General features: G+C 40.2%; 1 protein-coding gene across 4 annotated transcripts in view; it reads right to left on the bottom strand.

Annotated features, from left to right (window-relative positions):
* The window catches only part of PCCB (propionyl-CoA carboxylase subunit beta), an 80,176-nt gene that overhangs the window by 3,549 nt on the left and 53,104 nt on the right, over positions 1–23,523 (bottom strand). For all 4 annotated transcript variants that reach the window (XM_054550366.2, XM_054550367.2, XM_054550368.2 and 1 more), the window contains 1 exon segment: positions 9,905–10,028. In XM_054550366.2, the coding sequence (XP_054406341.2) occupies positions 9,905–10,028 (124 nt within the window).

Here is a 23,523-nt window from a genome sequence, read left to right as displayed (position 1 = left end):
CAGGGACCCCTCAAACTCCAGGAAACAGGGAAGATGAAGAATCCACCTGTCTGTCACTGGCCAAAGAGGCCCAGAACTAGACTCACTACAGACCAAAGGGCTGCCGCCAGCTGAGACACAGCCGGCCTTGCCGGAGGGAGCCATCAGTGGCAGGCAGCATTCAGGGGCTGGTCTTAGTCCTCAGAGCTTCCAATCAGATTCTGGCTCCACTGATGATGGCAACGTGCCCTTGAGAAATTACTTTGCCTTTTGACCTAAGGTTCCTTACCTGCAAAGTAGGGACAATACTGCCTCCTAGCATAGTTCTAAGGAGTAAAGGAAATGGAATCTATAAAGCAGCACAAAGTAGGAACTCAATTACTAGTAAATTTCCCCTCCTAGAAGAGTTTCCAACTTAATTCTATGAGACCAGTATTACCCCCATACCAAAGCAAGACAAGGACATCATCAGAAAAGAATACAGACCAAAAACATAAATGAGAAATTTTTACTTTTTAAGTAAGGCACATTATCAAGTCCAGCAATACATACAAAAACAGGCCGGGCACGGTGGCTCATGCCTGTAATCCCAGCACTTTGGGAGGCCGAGGCGGGCAGATCACGAGGTCAAGAGATTGAGACCATCCTGGCTGACAAGGTGAAACCCTGTCTCTACTAAAAATACAAAAATTAGCCAGGCGTGGTGGCGGGCACCTATAGTCCCAGCTACCCAGGAGGCTGAGGCAGGAGAATGGTGTGAACCCGGGAGGCAGAGCTTGCAGTGAGCCGAAATCATGCCACTGCACTCCAGCCTGGGCGACAGAGCAATACTCCATCTCAAAAAAAAAAAACAAAAAAAAAAAACAGTAATACATCATGTCCAAGTGGGGTTTATCCCAAGAATTCAAGGTTGATTTCAGCATATGAAAACTAATGAAATTATTAAATAAAGGAAAAAAACTATATGAACATCTCAACAGACGTAGAGAAAACACCTGAAAAAATTTAATATCCATTCATGAATAAAAACATGGCCCAGCACAGTGGCTCACACCTGTAATCCCAGCACTTTGGGAGGTCGGGCACGCGGACCACTTGAGGTCAGGAGTTCAAGACCAGCCTGGCCAACATGGTGAAACCTCATCTCTACTAAAAAATACAAAAATTAGCCAGGCGTGGTTGCAGGCACCTGTACTCCCAGCTACTCGGAAGGCTTGAGGCAGGAGAATCACTTGAACCCAGGAGGCAGAGGTTGCAGTGAGCCAAGATTGCACCACCACTCTAGACAACAGAGTGAGACTCCATCTCAAATAAAAAAAAAAAAAAAAAGAGGCCAGGCGTGGTGGCTCATGCCTGTAATCCCAGCACTTTGGGAGGCCGAGGCAGGCAGATCACCTGAGGTCAGGAGTTCGAGACCAGCCTGACCAACATGAAGAAACCCCATCTGTACTAAAAATATAAAAATACAGAATTAGCTGGGCATGGTGGCGTGTGCCTATAATCCCAGCTACACAGGAGGCTGAGGCAGAAGAATCACTTGAACCCAGGAGGCAGAGGTTGCAGTGAGCCGAGATCGCGCCATTGCACTCCGGCCTGGGCAACAAGAGTGAAACTCTGTCTCCAAAAAAAAAAAAAAAAGGAAAGGAAAGGAAATAAATAGGCAAGTCACAAGCCAGGCCCTAGAAATCAACAATAAAAAGACAATGTAGTCCCAGCTACTCAGGAGGCCAAAGTGGGAGGATTGCTTAAGCCCAGGAGTTTGAGACCAGCCTGGGCAACATGGTGACACTCTGTCTCTAAAAGAACAAAAAAAAATGGCCAGACGTGGTGGCTCACACCTGTAATCCCATCACTTTGGGAGGCCAAGGTGGGCGGATCACCTGAGGTCAAGAGTTCAAGACCAGCCTGGCCAACATGGCAAAACCCTGTCTCTACTAAAAATACAAAAATTATCTGAGCATGGTGCACGCCTGTAATCCCATCTGCCTCAGAGGCTGAGGCAGGAGAATTGCTTGAACCTGGGAGAAGGAGGTTGCAGTGAGCCAAGATCATGCCACTGCACTCCAGACTAGGTGACAGAGTGAGACTCTGTCTCAAAAAAATAAAAGAAAAGAAAATGGTATGAAAGCTTTGTGGCTTTTTAATTACACTTGTCCCATTTCCTCCCTGGTTCTGGAGGAAGCAGAGCAGACCTCATTCACAAATTTCCGCATAAGTCTGCTCTAGCCTGTTTGTGGGCTGCCTGAAGGACTGACACAAGGAACACATCTCTGTTTCACCTAACTCAGAACTTATCCAGGCTGGAAATGTAGCAAACATTTCTCTAAATCATGGTAAGGTAGAGGAACAACCTGCAGATGTCTGGGCAAAAGATTATTGTTGAAACCACCTAAGATATGGGAGAAAAAAAAAACGAGAGAGTGTCTTTAGGAAATTAGTGCATTCAAAAGCACCCATGAATAGGGGAATTCAGAAAGACACATGTGTGCCTAGGATGAGATACACGATCAGAGAAGATCTGAGAGGGGAAATAAGAAAATAAGTTGAATGAAAATGAAAACACTATTACAAAACAAAAGACCCGGGAAAACCTTAAACTTTAACCTTGAGCTGATCTCAAACCTTAGTTCAAGTCTGGCTAAGCATCAAAGGAGAGCCCCAACACAGAGACAATTTCAAGACCAGGAGTTTTCTTGTTTGTTGTTTCTTGGTTTTAGTTCCTGGTGTTCAAGAAAATTTCTGTCAAATATCCAAGTTAAGAAACAGGCTGGGCATGGTGGCTCACGCCTGTAATCCTAACACTGTGGGAGGCTACTTTGGGCGAATCTCTTAAGGACAGGAGTTCAAGACCAGCCCAGGCAACAGCGCAAGACCCTGTCTCAAAAGAAAGAAAGAAACAATAAAAAGAAACAGGGACTTCAGTGACCACAAATGACAAGAAATACACAGTCTCTGGAAAAGTAATTGCAAAAAGACACTAGACAAACATATATGACATTAAATATCAAAAAAAAAAACAAAGCTTGGGAAAAGAGGAAAATTTGACTGCCAGCGTTATGTTATAATGTATAAATACCCCATTTTCAATGAAAAAAATCACAAGGTGTAAAATGAAGAAACTGTCCCTAAGTAAGCATAGACACTGAACTTACTAGACAAAGACTATAAAACACTACTAGTGGGTTTTTTGTTTTGTTTTTGAGATCGAGTTCTGCTTCTTGTCACCCAGGCTGGAGTGCAATGGCGCCATCTCAGCTCACTGCAACCTCTGCCTCCCAGGTTCATGTGATTCTCCTGCCTCGGCCTTATAAGTAGCTGGGACTACAGGCACCCTCTGCCACGTCCGGCTCATTTTTTGTATTTTTAGTAGGGACAGGGTTTCACCACATTGGCTAGGTTGGTCTCGAACTCCTGACCTCAGGTGATCTGCCCACCTTGGCCTCCCAAAGTGCTGGGACTACAGGCAGGAGCCACCATGCCCGGCCAAAACACTACTAGTCTTAAATATATTCAAAGAGGTAAAGGAAAACATGGACAAAGAACTAAAGGAAATCAGAAAAATAATGAAAAATTCTGGAGCTGAAAAGTACAATAAATGAAATGAAAAATTCATTACAAGGATTCAATAGGAAATTTGAGCAGGCAGAAGAAAGATCAGAAAATATGAAGATAAAACAATTGAAATTACTCTGAGGAGAAAATAAAAAAATTAAATGAGCAGAACCTAAATGAGCAGAACCTAAGGGACCTGTGGGACACCAACATGTGACCCAACATACACAGGATAAGAGCACCAGGAGAAGACTGAGAGAAAGTGGCAAGGAGATAATCTGATGAAATAATGTCCGAAAACTTCCCAAGTTTGATGCAAGATGTGAAACTAGAAATGTAAGAAACTCAACTAACTCTAAGAAGAATACATTCAGAGACCCACACTGAGACATATTATAGTCAAATTACTGAAAGACAAAAGAGAATCTTAAAAGCAGCACAAAAAAACACAAAACTCATCATTTACAAGAAATCCTCATTAAGATTATCCAGTGATTTCTCAGCAGAAACTCTGAAAGCCAGAGACAGCAGGGTAACATATTTAAAATGCTAAAAGAATAAAAGTGTCAATCAAGAATTCTATATCTGGCAAACTGTCCTTCAAAAATGAGAGAAAATTTAAGAATTAAGACATTTTCAGATAAACAAAAGCTGAGGCCTCAGTACCAACCAGCCTACTCCACAGAAAAATGCTAAACGAAGCCCTTCAGGTTAAAAGAAAAGAACACTAGACAGTATCACAAAGCTACATTAGGAAATAAATATCTCAAGTAAAGATGACTACATGGGCAAATATAAAAACCATGATTTGAGTATTTTGGTTTCTAACTCCACTTTTTATTTCCTACATAATTTAAAAAGCAAATAAAGCCTAGGTTTCAACTAGTGAACTCTACCATACATTTAAGGAAGATATTAATACCGGTTATCTACAATCTTTTCCAGAAGACAGAAGCAGAAAGAATACTTTCTAACTCATTCTATGAGTCCAGCATCACTCCAATACCAAAACCAGACAAAGACATTGCAAGAAAACTATATCTCAATATTGCTCATAAACATATATGAAAAAATCCTCAACAAAATATTAGCAGATCAAATCCAATAATGCATAAAAAGAATTATACATCAAAACCAGGTGGGATTTATCTCAGGTATGTGAGTTTAGTTCAACAGTCAAAAATCAATTAATGTCATCTATTATATCAACAGTCTAAAGAAGAAAAATCACATGATCATATGAATACAAAAAAAGCATGTAACAAAATCCAAAACACATTCATGACAAAAACTCTCAGTAAACTAGGTATAGAGGGGAACTTCTTCAACTTTATAAAGAACATCTATGAAAAACCTACAACCAACATCACACTTACTTGTAAGAAACTAGAAGTTTTCCTGCTAAGATCAAATGTCCCCTCACCACTATCTTTCAATATTATACTGGAAATCCTGGCTAATGCAGGAAGACAAGAAAATAAAATGTATACACATTGAGAAGGAAGAAATCAAACTGTCTTTGTTCGCAGATGACAAAATTGTCCCTACAGAAAATCTGAAAGAAGTGACCGAAAAATAACTGCTGGAACTAATAATATAGCAAGGTTGCAGGATAAAAGGCTAATATATAAAAATCAATTACTTTCCTATATATTGGCAATAAACAAGTAGAATTTAAAATTTAAAACAAAATACTATTGGTATGGGATAGCTCTGTGTGCCCACCCAAATCTCATCTCAAATTGTAATCCCCATGTGTTGAGAGAGGAACCTGTAATCCCCATGTGTTGAGGGAGGGACCATGTGTCAAGGGAGGGAGGTGATTGGATCATGGGGGTGGTTTTCCTCATGCTGTTCTCGTGATAGTGAGTTCTCACGAGATCTGATGGTTTTATAAACATCTGGCATTTCCCCTGCCTGCACTTCTCTCTCCTGCTGCCATATGAAGAAAGTCTGCTTCCACTTTGCCTTCCACCATGATTGTAAGTTTCCTGACACCTCCCCAGCCATATGGAACTGTGAGTCAATTAAACCTCTTTCCTTTATAGAATACCCAGGCTTGGGTGGTGTCTTTATAGCAGTGTGAAAACAGATTAATACAACCATTAACCTCAAATATACTGCTCTTGTGCAGGATTTTGGACATATGGAGGCTGTGCATGTGTGCATGTGGGAGCAGAAGGTGTACAGGAATTCTATGTACTTTCCATTCAATTTTGCTGCAAAACTATAACCGTTCTATAAGTCTATTTGTTTAAAGAGGTTATACACTGTGATCCAGGGGGATTTATTCCAGGAATGCAAAGGCAGTTCAACATAAGAAAATCAACATAATACACCATGTTAACAAAAGGAAGGACAAAAACCACATGATCATCTCAATTGACACAAAAAAGGCATTTGACAAAATCCAACATCCTTTCATGATAAAACAAAGAAAATCATGAATAGATGGAAACTTCCTCCATATTATAAAGGATATTCATGAAAAACCCACAGCTAACATCATACAATAATGAAAGATTAGGATTTCCTCCCTTAACATGAGGAACAAGACAACCATGCCCACTTTCACCACTGCAATTCAACAATATACAAGAAATTCTTGCCAAAGCAATTAGACAAGAAAAATAAAAGGCATCCAAATTGGAAAGGAAGAAGCAAAACTATCTCTATTTGCAGAAAACATGATCCTATATATAGAAAATCCCAGCAAATCCACAAGAAGGCTAATGAACAAATTCATCAATGTTCAAAATATTCACAATATTCAGCAGCATTATTCACAACTAAAAGGTGGAAATACCCCATGTCCACAGACGAACAATCAAACAAAATGTAAATATAAATTTTGAAACAAAAGCTAACAAAGCTAATAAACCCAGCAAAGTTGCAAGTTATAAGATCAACAAAAATCGGTTTTGTAGTTGTGCTTCTATACAGCAGCAATGAACAATCCAAAAAAGAAATTGAGAAAGCAATTCCATGTACATGACATCTAGAAGAATAAAACATTTAGAAATAAATTTAACCAAAGAGGTGATAGGCTTGGACTCTGAAAACTACAAAACACAGCTGGAAGAAATAAAAAAAAGAAAAATGGAAAGACATTCCATGTTCATGGATTGAAAGACAATATTGTTAAGGTGTCAATACTACTCCGAGTAATCTACTGATTCAACACAATCCCTATCAAAATTCCAACAGCCTTTTTTGCAGAAATGGGAAAGTCACTACCAAAATTCATATGGAATTTAAAAGGGCCCCAAATGCCTAAAACAATCCTAAGAACAACAACAAAGTTGGAAGACACACTTCCCAATTTTGAAACATATACAAAGCTACAGTAATCAAAATAGTGTGACACTGGAATATGGATAGACATACAGACCAAAAGAATAGTGTTAAGAATACAGAAACAAATTCATATACCCATAGCCTGTTGATTTCCCACAAGCATGCCACACCTGTTCAACGAGGAAAGAATAATCTCTTCAACAAATGGTGCTGGAATAACTGGATTTCCACATGCAAAAGAATGAAGTTGCACTCCTATCTCATATATATAAAATTAACTCGAAATTAAAAGCTAAATGTAAGGGCTGAAACCATAATACTCTCAGGAAAAAAACAACAGGAACATACCTTCACAACCTTGAATTTAAATTCTTATATATGACAACAAAAGCACATGCAACAGAAGAAAAAATACAGAAATCAGATTTAATCAAAATTAAAAATTTTTCAGCCAGGTGCAGTGGTTCACACCTGTAATCCCAGCACTTTGGGAGGCCAAGGTGGGCAGATCACTTAAGTCAGGAGTTCGAGACCAGCCTGGCCAACACAGCGAAACCCCGTCTCTACTAAAAATAGAAAAATTAGCCCAGCATGGTGGCACATGCCTGTAATCCCAACTATTTGGGAGGCTGCGGTGAGAGAATGGCTTGAAACTCAGGGCGCAGAGATTGCAATAAGCCGAGATTGTACCATTGCTCTCCAGCCTGGGCTGGAGACAGAGCGAGAGAGCGCAAGACTCCATCTCAAAAAGAAAAAAAAAAAAAAAGTGTATATCAAAAGACATGATCAAAAGAGTGCAAGGACAACCTATAGAACGGAAGAAAATACTTGTAAGTCAAATGTAAGAGTTTAATATACAGAATATACAAGGAACTCCAACTCAACAACAAAAAACACACAAAATTAAAAAATGGAAAAGGACTTGAATAGACATTTTTCCAAAGAAGATATACAAATGGCCAATAAGCACGTGAAAGAATGCTCACCAAGACTAATGTTGATGAGAAATGCAAATCAAAAACACAATTCCATTCACTTCACATCCACTAGGATTACTATTTTTAAAAATTAATAAGTGTTAGCAAGGATGTGGAAAAACTGGAACCCTTGCACATTGCTGGTGGGAATGTAAAATAGTACAGACACTGTAGAAAACAGTATGGTGTTTCCCCAAAAAGTTAAACCTAGAATTACCACATAACCCAGTTATTTTGCTTCTAGGTATATACCCAGAAAAAGTGAAAACTGAGGTTCAAACAGATACTTATATATCAATGTTTATTCCAGCATTATTCACAGTAACCCAAAGGTGGAAATAACCCAGGTGTCCACTGACAAATGGACAATCAATCAAAATGTGGTATATACATGCAACATAATATTATTCAGCCATAAAAATAAATGAAGTTCTAACATATGCTACAATATGGATGAATCTTGCTAAATGAAATAAGCCTGATTATGCTAAGTGAAATAAGTCTGATATAAAAGGACAAACACTGTATGATTCTATTTATATGAAATAAATAAAATAGGCAAATTCATAGAGAGAGAAAGTAGATTTAGAATAGCAAAGGCTGGAGGCTGAGATAAATAGTGAGTTATTGTTTAACAGGTTCACAGTCTCTGAGGTGATGAAAATGTTTGGAAACAGTGGTGACGGTTGCATATACTTTGAATGTAATCGCTGCGGCTGCACTACTTTAAATGGGCCAAACAGACATATTTTGTTATATATATTTTACCATGACAAAATTTTTTTTGGGGGGAGGTGGGGACAGTGTCACTCTGTCACACAGTGGCGTGATCTCGGCTCACTGTAACTTCCGCCTCCTGGGCAGTGACGCAATCCCCGGCTCACTGTAACAACCTCCGCCTCCCCGGCTCAAGCGATTCTCCTGCCTCAGCCTCCCAAGTAGCTGGGACTACAGGCACGTGCCACCACGCCCAGCTCATTTTTTGTATTTTTAGTAGAGACAGGGTTTCACCATGTTGGCTAGGATGGTCTCTAACTCCAGACCTCGTGATCCACCTGCCTTGGCCTCCCAAAGTGCTGGGATTACAGGCGTGAGTCACCGCGCCCAGCCAAAACAGTTTTCTAAGACAATAAAAAATTTCCATTGCAGAAATAAGATGAGGTTAGGTCATGAAGAAAGGCAGATTCTTCCTAAACAAGGACACAAAACAAATCTAAGAGGAAAAATATTGAGGAGAGAAGTGGTATTCACAGTCCCCAGCCCCAGCACTACCAATCCCTCCCAGAGCATAGCCATGGAAGAGTCTCCCTCACTTGGCTGCGAATCAGGTCTGGCCATATCACCAGAAAGCTGTGGGGCACAGACATGGTAAGATGCCATTAACTTGTCACGTACCATCTATGTACCTGGCACTGTTGAAGGCACTGGAGATACTACTGTGAATAAGACATCACCACCCCTGCCCTCATGGAGCTCATGATTAGTGAGTGAGTCATATATTTAACTAGGGGTTGGGGGGAACAGAAAACTGACCCCTAAAAAATTAAAAATCTTATACACTAAGAATGTAAGTTTCCTATAAACCTTTGAAAAGGAGTATGAAAGGAGCATTTTGAGATATTAAAAGTAGCTTTTATAGGCCAGGTGTGGTGGCTCATGCCTGTAATCCCAGCGCTTTCGGAGGCTGAGGTGGGCGGATCACTTGAGCTCAGGAGTTCGAAACCAGCACAGGCAACATGGCAAAACCCCATCTCTACCAAAAATACAAAAAAAGAAAATTAGCCAGGTATGGTGGTATGTGCCTGTAGTCCCAGCTACTCGGGAGGCCGAGGTGGAAGGACTGCTTGACCCTGGGAGGCAGAGGTTCCAGTGAGCTGAGATCACACCACTGCACTCCAGCCTGGACAACAGTAAGACCCTGTCTAAAAAAAAAAAAAAAAAAAAAAAAAAAGTAGCTTTTATAACAACCATTTAGATTTTTTCCTCTGGTCACGGAAGGCCATGTCTGAAGAACAGGCAAAAGACAGAAAGGATACCATGGATCCAGGCTTCCCTGGCCTCCAACCCCACAACCAAGGCTTATAAGAGCTCCATCCTACCTGAGGCCACCTTAGGTTGGTTGCCAACAATTCCAACAGTCCTCCCATTCATTCTTGCAAAACCAACAACGATGTTCTTGGCATAATTGGGCATGATCTCAAAAAATTCACGCTCATCAACAACCTGCAGGAATAAATGTACTTCTGAGCTCAAAATGATAAAGACAAGTATAAGATGTAATGACACTACAGAATGACATTTCTATTACAGAATTACAGAGGTAGAGGTAGACAGCTCCAGCTCTATCACAGGTTCTCCAAGGAAGCAGGACAACAGGCAGAGGCAGCACCTCCTCCCTGCTGGGGAGAAATGGTGTGGAAAACCTCAACTGCTGCTAAGATGGACACACCAATGAAGTTTGTTTTAAAAGTCCTATTTGGATGTGGAATTTTTGTGACAACTTTACCTTTTCACTTTGAAATTATTTCCAACCTAAATAAAAATGTCAGGCTGGGCCCAGTGGCTCACTCCTATAATCTTAGCACTTTGGGAGGTCGAGGCAGGTGGATCACCTGAGGCCAGGAGTTCAAGACCAGCCTGGCCAATGTAGCGAAAACCCATCTCTACTAAAAATACAAAAAATTAGCCTGGTGTGGTGGCAGGCACCTGTAATCCCAGCTACTCAGGAGGCTGAAGCAGGAGAATCACTTAAACTGGAAGGCAGAGGCTGCAGTGAGCCAAGATTATGCCACTGCACTCTAGCCTGGGCAACAGAGGGAGACTCTATCTCAAAAAATAAATAAAAAATTCAAGAACAGTACATATACTCTTCACCCCGATTCTTCATTTATTATTTTACTACAAACTATTTTGCTTTTTTTTTTCTTTTTTTGAGACAGGGTCTCCCTCTGTCACCCAGGCTGGAATGCAGTGGTGCAATCATGGCTCACTGCAGCCTCGATCTCCTGGGCTCAAGTGATCTTCCCACCTCGGCCTCCCAAGCAACTAGGACCACAGCTGTGCACCACCATGCTCAGTTAACTTTTTAATTTTTAGTAGAGATGAGATCTCGCTATGTTGCCCAGACTGGTCTCCAATTCCTGGCCTTGAGCAATCCAATCCTCCCACCTTGGCCGCCAAAGTGCTGTGATTACAGGCGTGAGCCTCTGTGCCCGACCATCGCTCTTTTATATATATATAAACACACAAGAACATTCTTTCTTATAACTACAGTGATATTATCAAAATCAGGAAATAAACATTACCACAATACTCTTTTTTTTTTTTTGAGACAGGTCTTGCTCTGTGACCCAGGCTGGAGTGCAGAAGCATGATCACAGCTCACTGCAGCCTTGACCTCCAGGGCTCAAGCAATCCTCTCACCTCAGCCTCCCAAGTAGCTAGGACTACAGGTATATGCCACCAAAAAAAAAAAAATTGTATTTTTTGTAGAGACAGGGTCTTGCTATGTTGTGCAGGCTGGTCTCAAATTCTTGGACTCAAGTAATCCACCTGCCTCAGCCTCCCCAAGTGCTGAGATTACAGGCATGAGCCACTGTGCCCAATTCACTATTTTCTTTTGTTTGTTTGAGATGGAGTCTCGCTTAGCTGCCCAGGATGGAGTGCAGTGGCGCAATCTCGGCTCACTGCAATCTCCGCCCCCTGGGTTCAAGCAATTCTCCTGACTCAGCCTCCCGAGTAGCTGGGACTACAGGCACGCACCACCATGCCCAGCTAATTTTTTTGTATTTTATAGATGGTTTCACCATGTTGGTCAGAATGGTCTCGATCTCTTGACCTCGTGATCCGCCCACCTCGGCCTCCCAAAGTGCTGGGATTACAGGCATGAGCCACCGCGCCCGGCTGCTATTTCTTATTATATGACATTATTCAAGTTTGCCAATTGTTCCAATAGTATCCTTTATAGCAGCACAAGCAACAAAATTCTGGTCCAGAACCTGGGCCAGGATCACCTGGTGCTTTTAGTGGTCATGTCTCTTTAGGCTCCTTTAACTTTCCCCCTCCATCTTTGTCTTTCATAATCATGACATCTTTGAAGACAACAGACTGGTTAATTTGTAAAGCATGCCTTCTATTTGGCTTCCTTTGGTATTTCTTCATGTTTAATTTTGAGCTAAGCCTTTCCACAGGAGTACCACAGAAGGAGCATTCTCATCAAGTGACACAAGGTGCTGATGTTTCCATTAATGATGGTGATATCTGCAGGTTTCCTTATAAAGTTACTATTTCTCCAATTTAATAAGAATTTTGTGAGGAAATACTTTGAGACTACATAAAATCCTGTTCTTCAAACTTTAATCATTAATCTAGTTCTTCATCCACTAGGTTTAGCATCCTAGCAGCCATCAAACAGCCATGATTCTTGCCTGACTCATTACTGTCATGATAGCTGCCAAATGGTGAGGTTTTTTTTTGTTTATTTTTTGTTTTTGTTTTTCGAGACAGGGTCTTACTCTGCCACCTAGGTGGGAGTGCAGTGGAGCAACCTCAGCTCGATGCAACCTCCACCTCCCAGGCTCAAGCGATCTTCCCACCTTAGCCTCCCAAGCAGCTGGGACCACAGGTTCATGCCCACCATACCTGGTTAATTTTTGTATTTTTAGTAGAGACAGGGTTTCACCATGTTGGCCGGGCTTGTCTCAAACTCTGAAGCTCGAGCAATCCGCCCTCCTTACAAGTGTGAACCACCACACCCAGCCCAAATGGTGAGTTTTCCAATTCCACTTTTCCTCTCCATTTATTAGCTGACATCTACTGCAAGAAAGATCTTTGCCTTTCCCATTTACTTATAGGTATCAGTATGAACTTATGGATTGTTTTATTCTATGGATTATAATCTTTCACCATCATTTTATGTTCATATTATCCTATATTTACCAAAGTTCCTTCATGCTGGTTCCTGTGTCCTTCTAAAGTGTCCCCATCATTCTTTGAGCACTACCTTACATTTTGGAATTATCTTACTTTCTGGTTCATCTTGGTTTCTTTCCTGCCCCAGCCCTACAATCAGCCATTTCTCCAAAAGGCCTGGGTTCCTTTTAGGGATGTGTGTGTGTGTGACTCTAAAACGTCCAAAGTCCAGCTATATGAAAAACCATGAGTTCATGCTGGTAATTCTAATCCTACTCCAATGCAACTAGGATTGCATTTTTTTCTCTTGCCATATTCTAGATTTTTTTCTCTTGCCATATTCACAACTCCCTTCTCCAATAGCAGAATCTGGCTGCCACTACCCTCAAAATGTACTTATTTATTCGATCCTCAAATACAGAGAAAATGGTTTCAGAACTGCTAACTTAGACAGCTACAAAAAACAGACTAGCTAGAATTTTTTTACAGCTATTTCAGCCTTTAGATTAAAGGTATATAGTCAAAATATAGGTTCAAAAGTCACTCATTTAAAACAGGTTCATGTTTGTATTTCATTTTAAAGGTTTTCCCCAGTCTTGATTTTATTTTTTAATATGTAAAATACTAATACAGTTTAAAAGTGTTCCTTTCCCATCCCTTCCACCCTAGTCCCACCTACCCTGTTATTAATCTCATTATTTTCTGATGTATTATGTGTGTGTTTGCATTTCTATCTTTTAATTTACCCTTCTATCTTACATGGAAAGTAACAGTACAGACACTCTTGCACTTAGAATTTTTTCACTTAATATGTCCTGGGAATCACTTCCTATCAGTTCATAGAGATCGTCATTCTTTTTCACTTCTGCATAGTACTGTCCTGTGTGATGTACCAAAGTTTATTCAACCAATCTACACATGGCTTACGTTATTTTAAAATTTACATTTAGGTTATTTAGAGTATCTCGCAAATACAAATGACAATGTAATGGTAGTAACCTCGTACATCTATAATTTTGTACAGTGGGAAGTGTATCTTCAGGGTAAATTGCTAGGAATGGGATTGCTGAGTTAAAGGGCAAATGCTAATTTGGTCCTGGATAATACCAGAGTCCCCTACCAGCAATGCACAAGAGTGTCTGCTTCTCCACTGACTTTCCAATGGAAAGTGTTTTCAGGGTTTTTATTTTTAGCCAATCTGACATATGAGAAAATACTCAGTGTAATTTGAATTTGTATTTCTAGCATTATGTATGAAGTTGAAAATCTTTTGACATGTTTAAGATCCATTTTATATCTTTTTTGTGAGCTATCAATCCGTGGTTTTTGGCCCACTTTTCTATCAATTTTGGTTGTTAATCCCTCAGCGTAAGAGCTCTTTATTAAGAATATTTGTACTCTGGGATACATGCTGCAAAGAGTTTCTTCTAGCATATTGTTTGTCTTTTGATTTTGTTTATAGTTTTTTGCTATGAAGAGTGGGATTTTAAAATTTTCACAGTCAGCTTTGTCTATCTTTCACTGAAACTAGTTCCTGAGTTACAGTTCAAAAGCATTTCTAAACCTTCCCCTAAGGTTTCAGAGGAATTCATCTGTGTTTTCTTTAAGTGCTTGTATGGATTCACAGATTTAGTTCTCTGACCCATTTGTAGTTTATTTTTGTACATGGTGTAAAGTATGAATCTAATTTTATATTTTCCTAAATGGCTAGTCAGTTGCCCCAGCATCATTTATTAAAAGCTAATTTTTGCCCCTGAGATTTAATAAAATATCATTATCATATACAGTTGGGCACTGCACAATGAGGTTCTGGTCAATGACGGACTGCCTATAGGAAGGTGGTCCTATTGTAATACCCTATTTTTACTGTACCCTTTTTATGTTTAGATACATACTTACCATTGTGTTACAATTGCATACAGTGTTTGGTACCGTAACGTGCTGTACAGGTTTGCAGCCTAAGAGCAATAGACTATACCACAGATCCTAGGTGTGTAATAGGCTATACCATCTAGGTTTGTGGAAGTACATTCTATGATGGTTGCACAAAGAAATTGCCTAATGATGCATTTCTCAGAACATATCCCCGTTGTTATGCAACGCGTGACTGTACTAAAATCCTGTATGTACTTGAGTCTATTTCTGGCTCTTTTATTCTATTCCACTGGTCTATTTATGTGCCTGTACCACAGTTTTAACTATAGGATGCTGTAATATAAAACATGGCTAGTCCCCACTTACAGCTTTTCTTTTGCAGTATATTCTTAGGTATTCTTGCACTTTTATTTGTCCATGTGCACTTTTGTATAAACTTATCTAGTTCCAGTTTTTAAAAACTGTTTATTGGGATTGCCTTAAATTTATAGAACAACTTAAGAATCACCAATTTGTTCATAACATTAACCCCAGGAACAAGAAATGTCTTTCCACTTGTTCAAGTCTACTTTTATGTTTTGTTTCTCACTATGTTGCTCAGGATGGTCTCAAACTCCCGGGCTCAAGGGATCTTCCCTCCTCAGCTTCCTAAAGTGCTGGGATTACAGGTGTGAGCCACCATGCCTGGCCTACTTTTGATTTTCAAAAGTGTTTTTAAGATCACCCTGGGCTGGGCTTGGGGGCTCACACCTAAAATCCCAGCACTTTGGAAGTCCAAGGCAGAAGGATCGCTTGAGCCCAAGAGTTCGAGACCAGCCTGGGCAACATAGCAGGACTTCTTCCTACCAAAAAAAAAAATAAATAAATACTAAATCAGGTGGGTGTGGTGATGCATGCCTGCAGTCCTGGCAATGTGGGAGGATTGCTTGACCAGGAAGTTGAAGCTGCAGTGAGTTGTGACTGGGTCACTGCACTTCATCCTGGGTGACAGAGTGAAACCCTGTCTAAAAAAATAAATTTGCTCTACAATAGCTTCTGTACATTTCCTGTTAAAATTATTACTAAATATTTTATCTTCTTGTTGCTATAAGAGGCGTTTACTCTACCATAATTGGTTACTGCTTGTGTATATGAAGATTTCTATATGTTAATTTTGTATCCTGTTCCTCAAGTATTGTTTTAGTATAATAATGCATTCTCTAGAGTTTTTTTGAATACTATAATACTACATCACCTGCGTTACAGCTTGACATCTCTCCCAAGGCTTTTGTCTCTAATTGGTCCTCTTCTTGGATAACTGTATTGGTTAATATTTCCAGAACAATGTTAAATAATAATGGAAATAATGGGCATCCTATACTTGTTCCTAATCCTAGTAGAAGCTAGTCTTTATTAGGTGAGATGCAGGCTTTTGAAAAGGTCTACACCAAATTTTATCACATTAAGAAAGTATTAATCAATTCCTATTTTATGAAGTCTATCAGGAATAGGTATTGATGTTTCTTAAAGGTTTTCTTCAGCGTCTATATAAATAATTGTGATTTTTCTCCCCTATACGTGTTAATACCGCATATTATTGAGTTTCCTAGAACCAATCTTGCATTCCTAGAATATCCCAGTAGGCCACAGATATAATTTTAAAGAAATAAGCAATATGAAACTGAAATCTTAAGTACTACCTTTATCAGGTTCAGGTATTGATATCATACTTCTTTAAAAAAAGTTTAGAAGGTTCTTGTGTGTTTTGTTTGCTTTCTATGCTCTGGAAGAATTTATGTGGCACTAGGACTATTTGGCCTTTAAAGGTATCAGAAATTCCACATGAAACTATTTGGGCCTGGTGTTTGTTTGAGATAGAGTCTTGCTCTGTCACCCAGGGTAGAGTGCCGTGGCACAAACATGGTTAACTGCTCCCTCAACTTCCTGGGCTCAAGCGAACTCCCACCTCGGACTCCCCAGTAGGTGGGACTACAGGTGCATACCACCATGCCTGGCTTTTTTTTTTTTTTTTTAGATGGAGTTTCACTCTTGTTGCGCAGGCTGGAGTGCAATGGCATGATCTTGGCTCACCACAACCTCCGCCTCCCGGGTTCAAGCAATTCTCCCGCCTTAGCCTCCCGAGTAGCTGGGATTACAGGCATGTGCCACCACACCTGGCTAATTTTGTATTTTTAGTAAAGACGAGGTTTCTCCATGTTAGGCTGGTCTCGAACTCCCGACCTCAGGTGATCCACCCGCCTCGGCCTCCCAAAGTGCTGGGATTACAGGTGTGAGCCACCTTGCCTGGCCCTAATTTATTTTTTGTAGAGACAGAGTTTCGTCATGTTGCCCAGGCTGGTCTCAAACTCCTGGGCTCAAACAATCCTCCCGTTTTAGCATCCCAAAATGTTGGGATTATAGGCATGAGCCACTGAATCCAGCTCCTGGTGCTTTTTGGTGAAGTAATTCCTTCCATGGAATTTGGTAGTTCATTTAAGCTTCCTACCTCTGATGGGATCAATTTCTGTTAAACTGTGTTTTCCAAACAAATTTTCCAATGTATCTTGTCTCTTATAATTTTTTTTTTTTTTGAGACAGGGTCTCACTATGTTGCCCAGGCTGGAGTATGATGGTACAATCACAGCTCACTACAGCCTTGAACTCCTGTATTCTAGCAATTCTCCTACACTGAAGCCTCTCAAGTAGCTGGGACTATAGGTGCATGCCACCACACCCAGTTAACTTTAAAAATTTTTGTAGAGACACGGACTCACTATGTTGCCCAGGTTGGTCTTCAACCCCTGACTTCAAGCAATCCTCCCACCTCAGCCTCCCGAAGTGCTGGGATTACAGGCATAAGCCACCACACCTGGCCTCTTAACGATTCTTAAGTTTCTTCTTTTTCAATTATTATTCCCTTTTTCACTTCATACTTCTGCTTTTACTGTCTGTTTTTTGAAATTAGCCACTGTTTACTAATTGCAGCTATTCTTCTATTTCCATCATAAATTTCTGCATTTATCCTTATTAAATTATTTCTTGGATTTATTCTGAAATATTTTACATGGTTTTTTTCCCTGGCTTTTCCAGTTGGGAATCTGTTTCTTTTTCTTTTTCTTTTTTTTTTGAGATGGAGTCTTGCTCTGTCGCCCAGGCTGGAGTGCAGTGGCACAATCTCCACTCACTGCAACCTCTGCCTCCCAGGTTCAAGTGATTCTCCTGTCTCAGCCTCCTGAGTACCTGGGATTACAGGCACACGCTGCCATGCCTAGCTAATTTTTTGTATTTTAGTAGAGATGGGGTTTCACCGTGTTGCCCAGGCTGGTCTCGAACTCCTGAGCTCAAGCAATCCACCCGCCTCAGCCTCCCAGAGTGCTGGGATTACATGTGTGAGCCACCGCACCTGGCATGTTTATTTTCCTTCTCTCATTTTTACTGTTTCAGGAAATAAATTTTCATCTGTTCATTGTTTTAAACATATTCTATAGGTTTTGACACATAGTGTTTTGTCTTTTTTTCTTTTAGAATTCTGTCATTTGGTTTCTATTTTCCCCTTTCATCCAAGAATTGTTTACTAGAAGATTTATTTCCCGGCTGGAGGCTGCTTTTGTTTTAGTTGCTACAAAAGTTTCTAATTTTAAGCAATGTTGTTTCACAGTATTTTTTGCTCTATGGGATTTAATGATGTTTTCTTTCTGATCTAATACATATGATCAACTTTTGTGAATATTCCATGTGCACTTCAGAGTAAGATTTATTGTTCATTACCAGGGTGTAAAGTCCAAAAGAGATGTCTAAGATCTACCTATTACGTTATTTAGGTCTCCTAAATTATTACTTTTGTCCATTTGACCTGCTTTGTACTAACAATGCTGTGTATACGTCTCCTATTTAGTGTTTCTACCTAAGTCTGTTGAATCTCCTATAGTTTCAGCTTTATAAAGATGGTGGTTATTTGTGGCACAGATATTTGACATGCTTTACATTATCATTGTGAACTATGGCTTTTAGCAGTTGAAAATGTCCTTCCTGGGAGGCTGAGGCAGAAGAATCACTTGAACCTGGGAGGTTGAGGTTGCGATGAGCCGAGATTGTGCCACAGCACTCTAGCCTGGGTTACAGAGTGAGACTCCATATCAAAACAAAACAAAACAAAACAAAATGTCCTTCCTTATCATGGTTAATACCTGAACTTTACTCTGTTCAATATTAGTGTCACAAATACTGCTATGTTATTGTTTCCATTCTCTTAGTATATTTCTGCCCATTCCTTATTTTTAGCCTTTCTGAATCACATTTATATACTGAATATAGTTGGTCCATAACAAATTAGACATATTTTTAACAAGTGAATTAAACCCATCCATATTTATTGGTATGACACTTCTTTACTATCATATTATTATTATTATTATTTTGAGACGGAGTTTCACTCTTGTTGCCCAGGCTATAGTGCAATGGTGCAATCTCGGCTCACCACAACCTCTGCCTCCTGGGTTCAAGCGATTCTCCTGCCTCAGCCTCCCAGGTAGCTGGGATTACAGGCATGTGCCACCACACCTGGCTAATTTTGTATTTTCAGTAGAGATAGAGTTTCTCCATGTTGGTCAGGCTGGTCTCAAACTCCCAACCTCAGGTGATCTGCCCGCCTCAGCCTCCGAAAGTACTGGCATTACAGGCATGAGCCACCGCACCTGGCCTGTCATATTATTTTTTATAATTACTATGTATTCTATATTTATTGTCTTTTATCTTTTTTATTTTTTCCCCTTTATCATTACCCACAATGATATATACTGTTTATGTGAGTTGTATTAAAGAATGTTTGTATTTTTTAGTCTAGTGGTTACCTTTGTAATTATGCCTTTTGATGCCTTTAGTTCATTTCCTTAATCTTTTATTAACTAGTTTGTTTTTAATGATATCTGTTAGCTAACAACAATCAGTGAGCTGATTCTGCAATATTCTTCCCCTCTCTTCTCCTCCCATTTTTCAGTTGCATTTTTTTCTGAAACTAAACATATAACACTTATACATTGTTCTCTACCCTCATCCCCACTTCTGTTTTATTCTTAGAATTATAATTAAGTATATTAGATAATCCCTAGCAATCCTTTTGTTGAAATTTCTCCAGCTACCTCTTGATTGGATGAAGCTCATTCTCTAGTAGATTCCTCAAGAAAGCCTCATTAACACAAACTTCCCTCAGTTCTTGGTTTAAAACTGGTTTTCTGCAGTCTTAATACATGAAGGTGAGCTTTGCTAAACATAAAATCCTTAGTCACAGATTCTTTCCTTCAGCCTCCTGAAAGTGCTTTTCTGTTGTTTCCTTGCTTTTCTATGTTGCTTTGGAGAAGTTGGATGCCATTTTATTCTCTTGCCCTTGTAAGTCATTTGATTTCTGCCCAAAGGTCCTGAGGATTTCTCCTTATTTTAAAAATCCAACAGTTAATATTTTCTCTAGTTTGATGATTCTGGGTATTGAATCGTGTGCTCAGTGTGCTCTTTCATTATATAAATCTGAATCTTATTTTATTTCTGGAATATTTTCTTGGATTACAGTTTTAAATATTAAGTCTGTTCTACTGGTTTTTCTTCAGACACTCCAATTATATGTATGTTCATTCTTCTTTGCCTTTCATTGTAGTCACTTTTTTCTCATACATTTAACGATGAATTTTAAAAAATTAATCCCAGATGTGACAATATAACCAATAATTGTATTAAAGGTATTTGTACTATTTTAAAATTTTATAATTGCATATATGTACAATGTACATGTTTTCATATATGTATACACTGTTGGATGACTAAATCAAGCTAGTTAACATATCCACCACCTCACATACTTTTTTGTGGTGAGAATGTAAAATCTACTTTTACTTTTTTATAATATTTCATTCATTTTTTAGGCTATTTACCTACTTTTCTTCAATGTTCCTTATTAAATTTTCATTCAAATACATTCTCCTTTGAGCACCTTGCAATTATGATATCATTTCTGATGCAATTTTGTCTCCCCTGCCCATTTTCTTAATTCAATCAGCTTTAACTTCACTTCTTACTATTATCTCTCCATTTTGTCATTAGTTTCTGAATTTTCTATTTTTACAACCTCAAATGCTTATCAGGGGCTACTGCACTCAGATTGAAGCATAGTCAGCTGCTTCATGATTGACTTTTACAGTGAAGGGAGTTCCATCAACTGACATGTTTCATTCTCACTTTTTGTTTTCTTATTGTAGCTTTATATAAATTAAAACTATTTGTATCTGCATTCTCCAAAGTTGGCAGATGAACAAATGAACAAAAATCCTAGTTCAAGAGCACCCTCTTCTGTCGGCATAGCAAAGTGCAGTTTAGTTCATGGGTGACTAATTTTAGGGAGGGTGATGCGGAAAGGTGTAGTGTCCTTCAGTGTATTGGATTTTGTATGTCTTGCAGGTACATAAATGTACCCCCATTGCTTCATTTTCCCTTCACAATTTCCAAAGGTACCTCTCTCTTTCCTTTGTACTCTTCTTCCCCAGAAGTAATGCCTTCCCCTGACTACCATATTGATTTGTGTGTGCACTCTTAAGTAGCTTCTAAAGTCACCGCTTTGACTCTTTTCTAGCATATTCTTTTTTTTTCTTTTCTTTTTTTTTTTTTAGAGACAGTTTCACTCTTGTCGCCCAGGCTGGAATGCAATGGTGCAATCTCAGCTCATTGCAACCTGTGCCTCCCCAATTTAAGTGATTCTCCTGCCTCAGTCTCTCGAGTAGCTGGGATTACAGGGACGCGCCACCACACCTGGCTAATTTTTGTATTTTCAGTAGAGACGGGTTTCACCGTGTTGGCCAAGCTGGTCTCAAACTCCTGACCTCAAGTGATCCACCCGCCTCAGCTTCCCAAAGTGCTGGGATTACAGGCATGAGCCACCACGCCCGGCCAGAAGTTTTTTTAAAAAGCAAAATTAAAAAGTGTAATAATACAATACTTTTTGAGTTGAAAGTAAATATATGGGCCAGGTGCAGTGGCTTACACCTCTAATGCCAGTAGTTTGGGAGGCCGAGGCAAGCGGATCACTTGAAGCCAGGAGTTCGAGACCAGCCTGGCCAACATGGCGAAACCCCATCTCTAAAAATACAAAAATTAGCCAGGCACGGTGGCACACACCTGTAATCCCAGCTACTTGAGAGGCTGAGGCAGAAGCATCTCCTGAACCTGGAAGGTGGAAGTTGCAATGAGCCGAGATCTCACCACTGCACACCAGCCTGGGCAACAGAGTTAGACTCTGTCTCAAAGAAAAAAAAAAGTGAATTTGGAGAGAGGGATGTTCCAGAGGTAATTAAACAGGGCCATAAGAGGGGGACCCTAATCTGTTAGGACTGGAATTCTTTTAAGAATTGGAAAAGCTGGGCTGGCGCGGTGGCTCATACCTGTAATCCCAGCACTTTGGGAGGCCGAGGCAGGCGGATCATGAGGTCAGGAGATCAAGACCATCCTGGCCAACATGGTGAAACCCCGTCTCTACTAAAAATACAAAAATTAGCCAAGCATGGTGGCGGGTGCCTGAAATCCCAGCTATTCAGGAGGCTGAGGCAGGAGAATCACTTGAACCTGGGAGGCAGAGGTTGCAGTAAGCTCAGATCGTGCCACTGCACTCCAGCCTGGCGACAGAGTGAGACTCCATCTCAAAAAAAAAAAAAAAAGAAAAGAATTGGAAAGCCGGCCAGGCACAGTGGCTCACACCTGTAATCCCAACACTTTGGGAGGCCGAGGCGGGCAGATCACAAGGTCAGGAGATCGAGACCATCCTGGCTAACATGGTGAAACCCTGTCTCTACTAAAAATACAAAAACAAAATTAGCCAGGCGTGGCGGTGGGTGCCTGTAGTCCCCGCTACTCGGGTGGCTGAGGCAGGAGACTGGCGTGTACCCGGGAGGCAGAGCTTGCAGTGAGCTGAGATCACGCCACTGCACTCCAGCCTGGGCGACAGAGCCAGACTCCATCTCAAAAAATAAATAAATAAATAACTGGAAAAGCCAGCCTGGGCAACATAGTGAGATGCCATCTCTACAAAAAATTTTAAAATTAGCCAGATGTGGTGGCATGCAGTTATAGTCCCAGTTACTCAGGAGGCTAAAGTGGGAAGATCACTTGAGCACAGGAGGTCAAGGCTGCAGTGAGTCAAAGTCACACCGCTGCACTCCAGCCTGGGTGACAAAGCAAGACCCTGTCTCTGAGGAAAAAAAAAAAAGAGGAAGAGACACCAGATCTCTTTCTGCATGCACTGAGAGCAAAGACCTCGTGAGGATACAGCAAGAGTGTAGTCCAGAAGCCAAAGAGACAGAGACCTCAGAATGAAGCCAACCCTGCCAACACCATGATCTTGGACTTCTAGCCTCCAGAACTGACAGAAAATAAATTTCTGTTGTTTAAGCTATGCAGTTCATGGTATTTTCTTATGGCAGCACTAGAACACTAATACATAAAGCAAATACAGGCCAGGCACGGTGGCTCACACCTGTAATCCCAGCACTTTGTGGGGCCAAGGCAGGTGGATCACCTGAGGTCAGAAGTTCAAGACCAGCCTGGCCAACGTGGTGAAACCGTGTCTCTATTAAAAGTACAAAAATTAGCCAGACTTCGTAGGGCTCGCCTGTAATCCCAGCTACTTGGGTGTCTGATGCAGGAGAATTGGTTGAACCCAGGAGGCAGGGGTTGCAGTGAGTAGAGATTGCGCCACCGCATTCTAGCTTGGGTGACAAGAGCAAAACTCTGTCTCAAAAAAAAAAAATTTTTTTAATAAATAAATAAGTAAACCAAATACAACATCGATACCAAAACCTGATTTTAAAATACCTTAAAATATACGCACTAGTATCACATAATATCAGTGCAAAAACTCGAAACATTAGCAAAACAGAATATGCAACTTCAGGAATGAAGGAATAGTTTAGTTTGGAAA

Source organism: Pongo abelii, chromosome 2, assembly GCF_028885655.2.
Source record: "Pongo abelii isolate AG06213 chromosome 2, NHGRI_mPonAbe1-v2.0_pri, whole genome shotgun sequence".
Taxonomy (NCBI): Eukaryota; Metazoa; Chordata; class Mammalia; order Primates; family Hominidae; genus Pongo; species Pongo abelii.
Note: the sequence above shows the minus strand (reverse complement) of the source record. Positions and strands in the feature narration are given on the sequence as shown.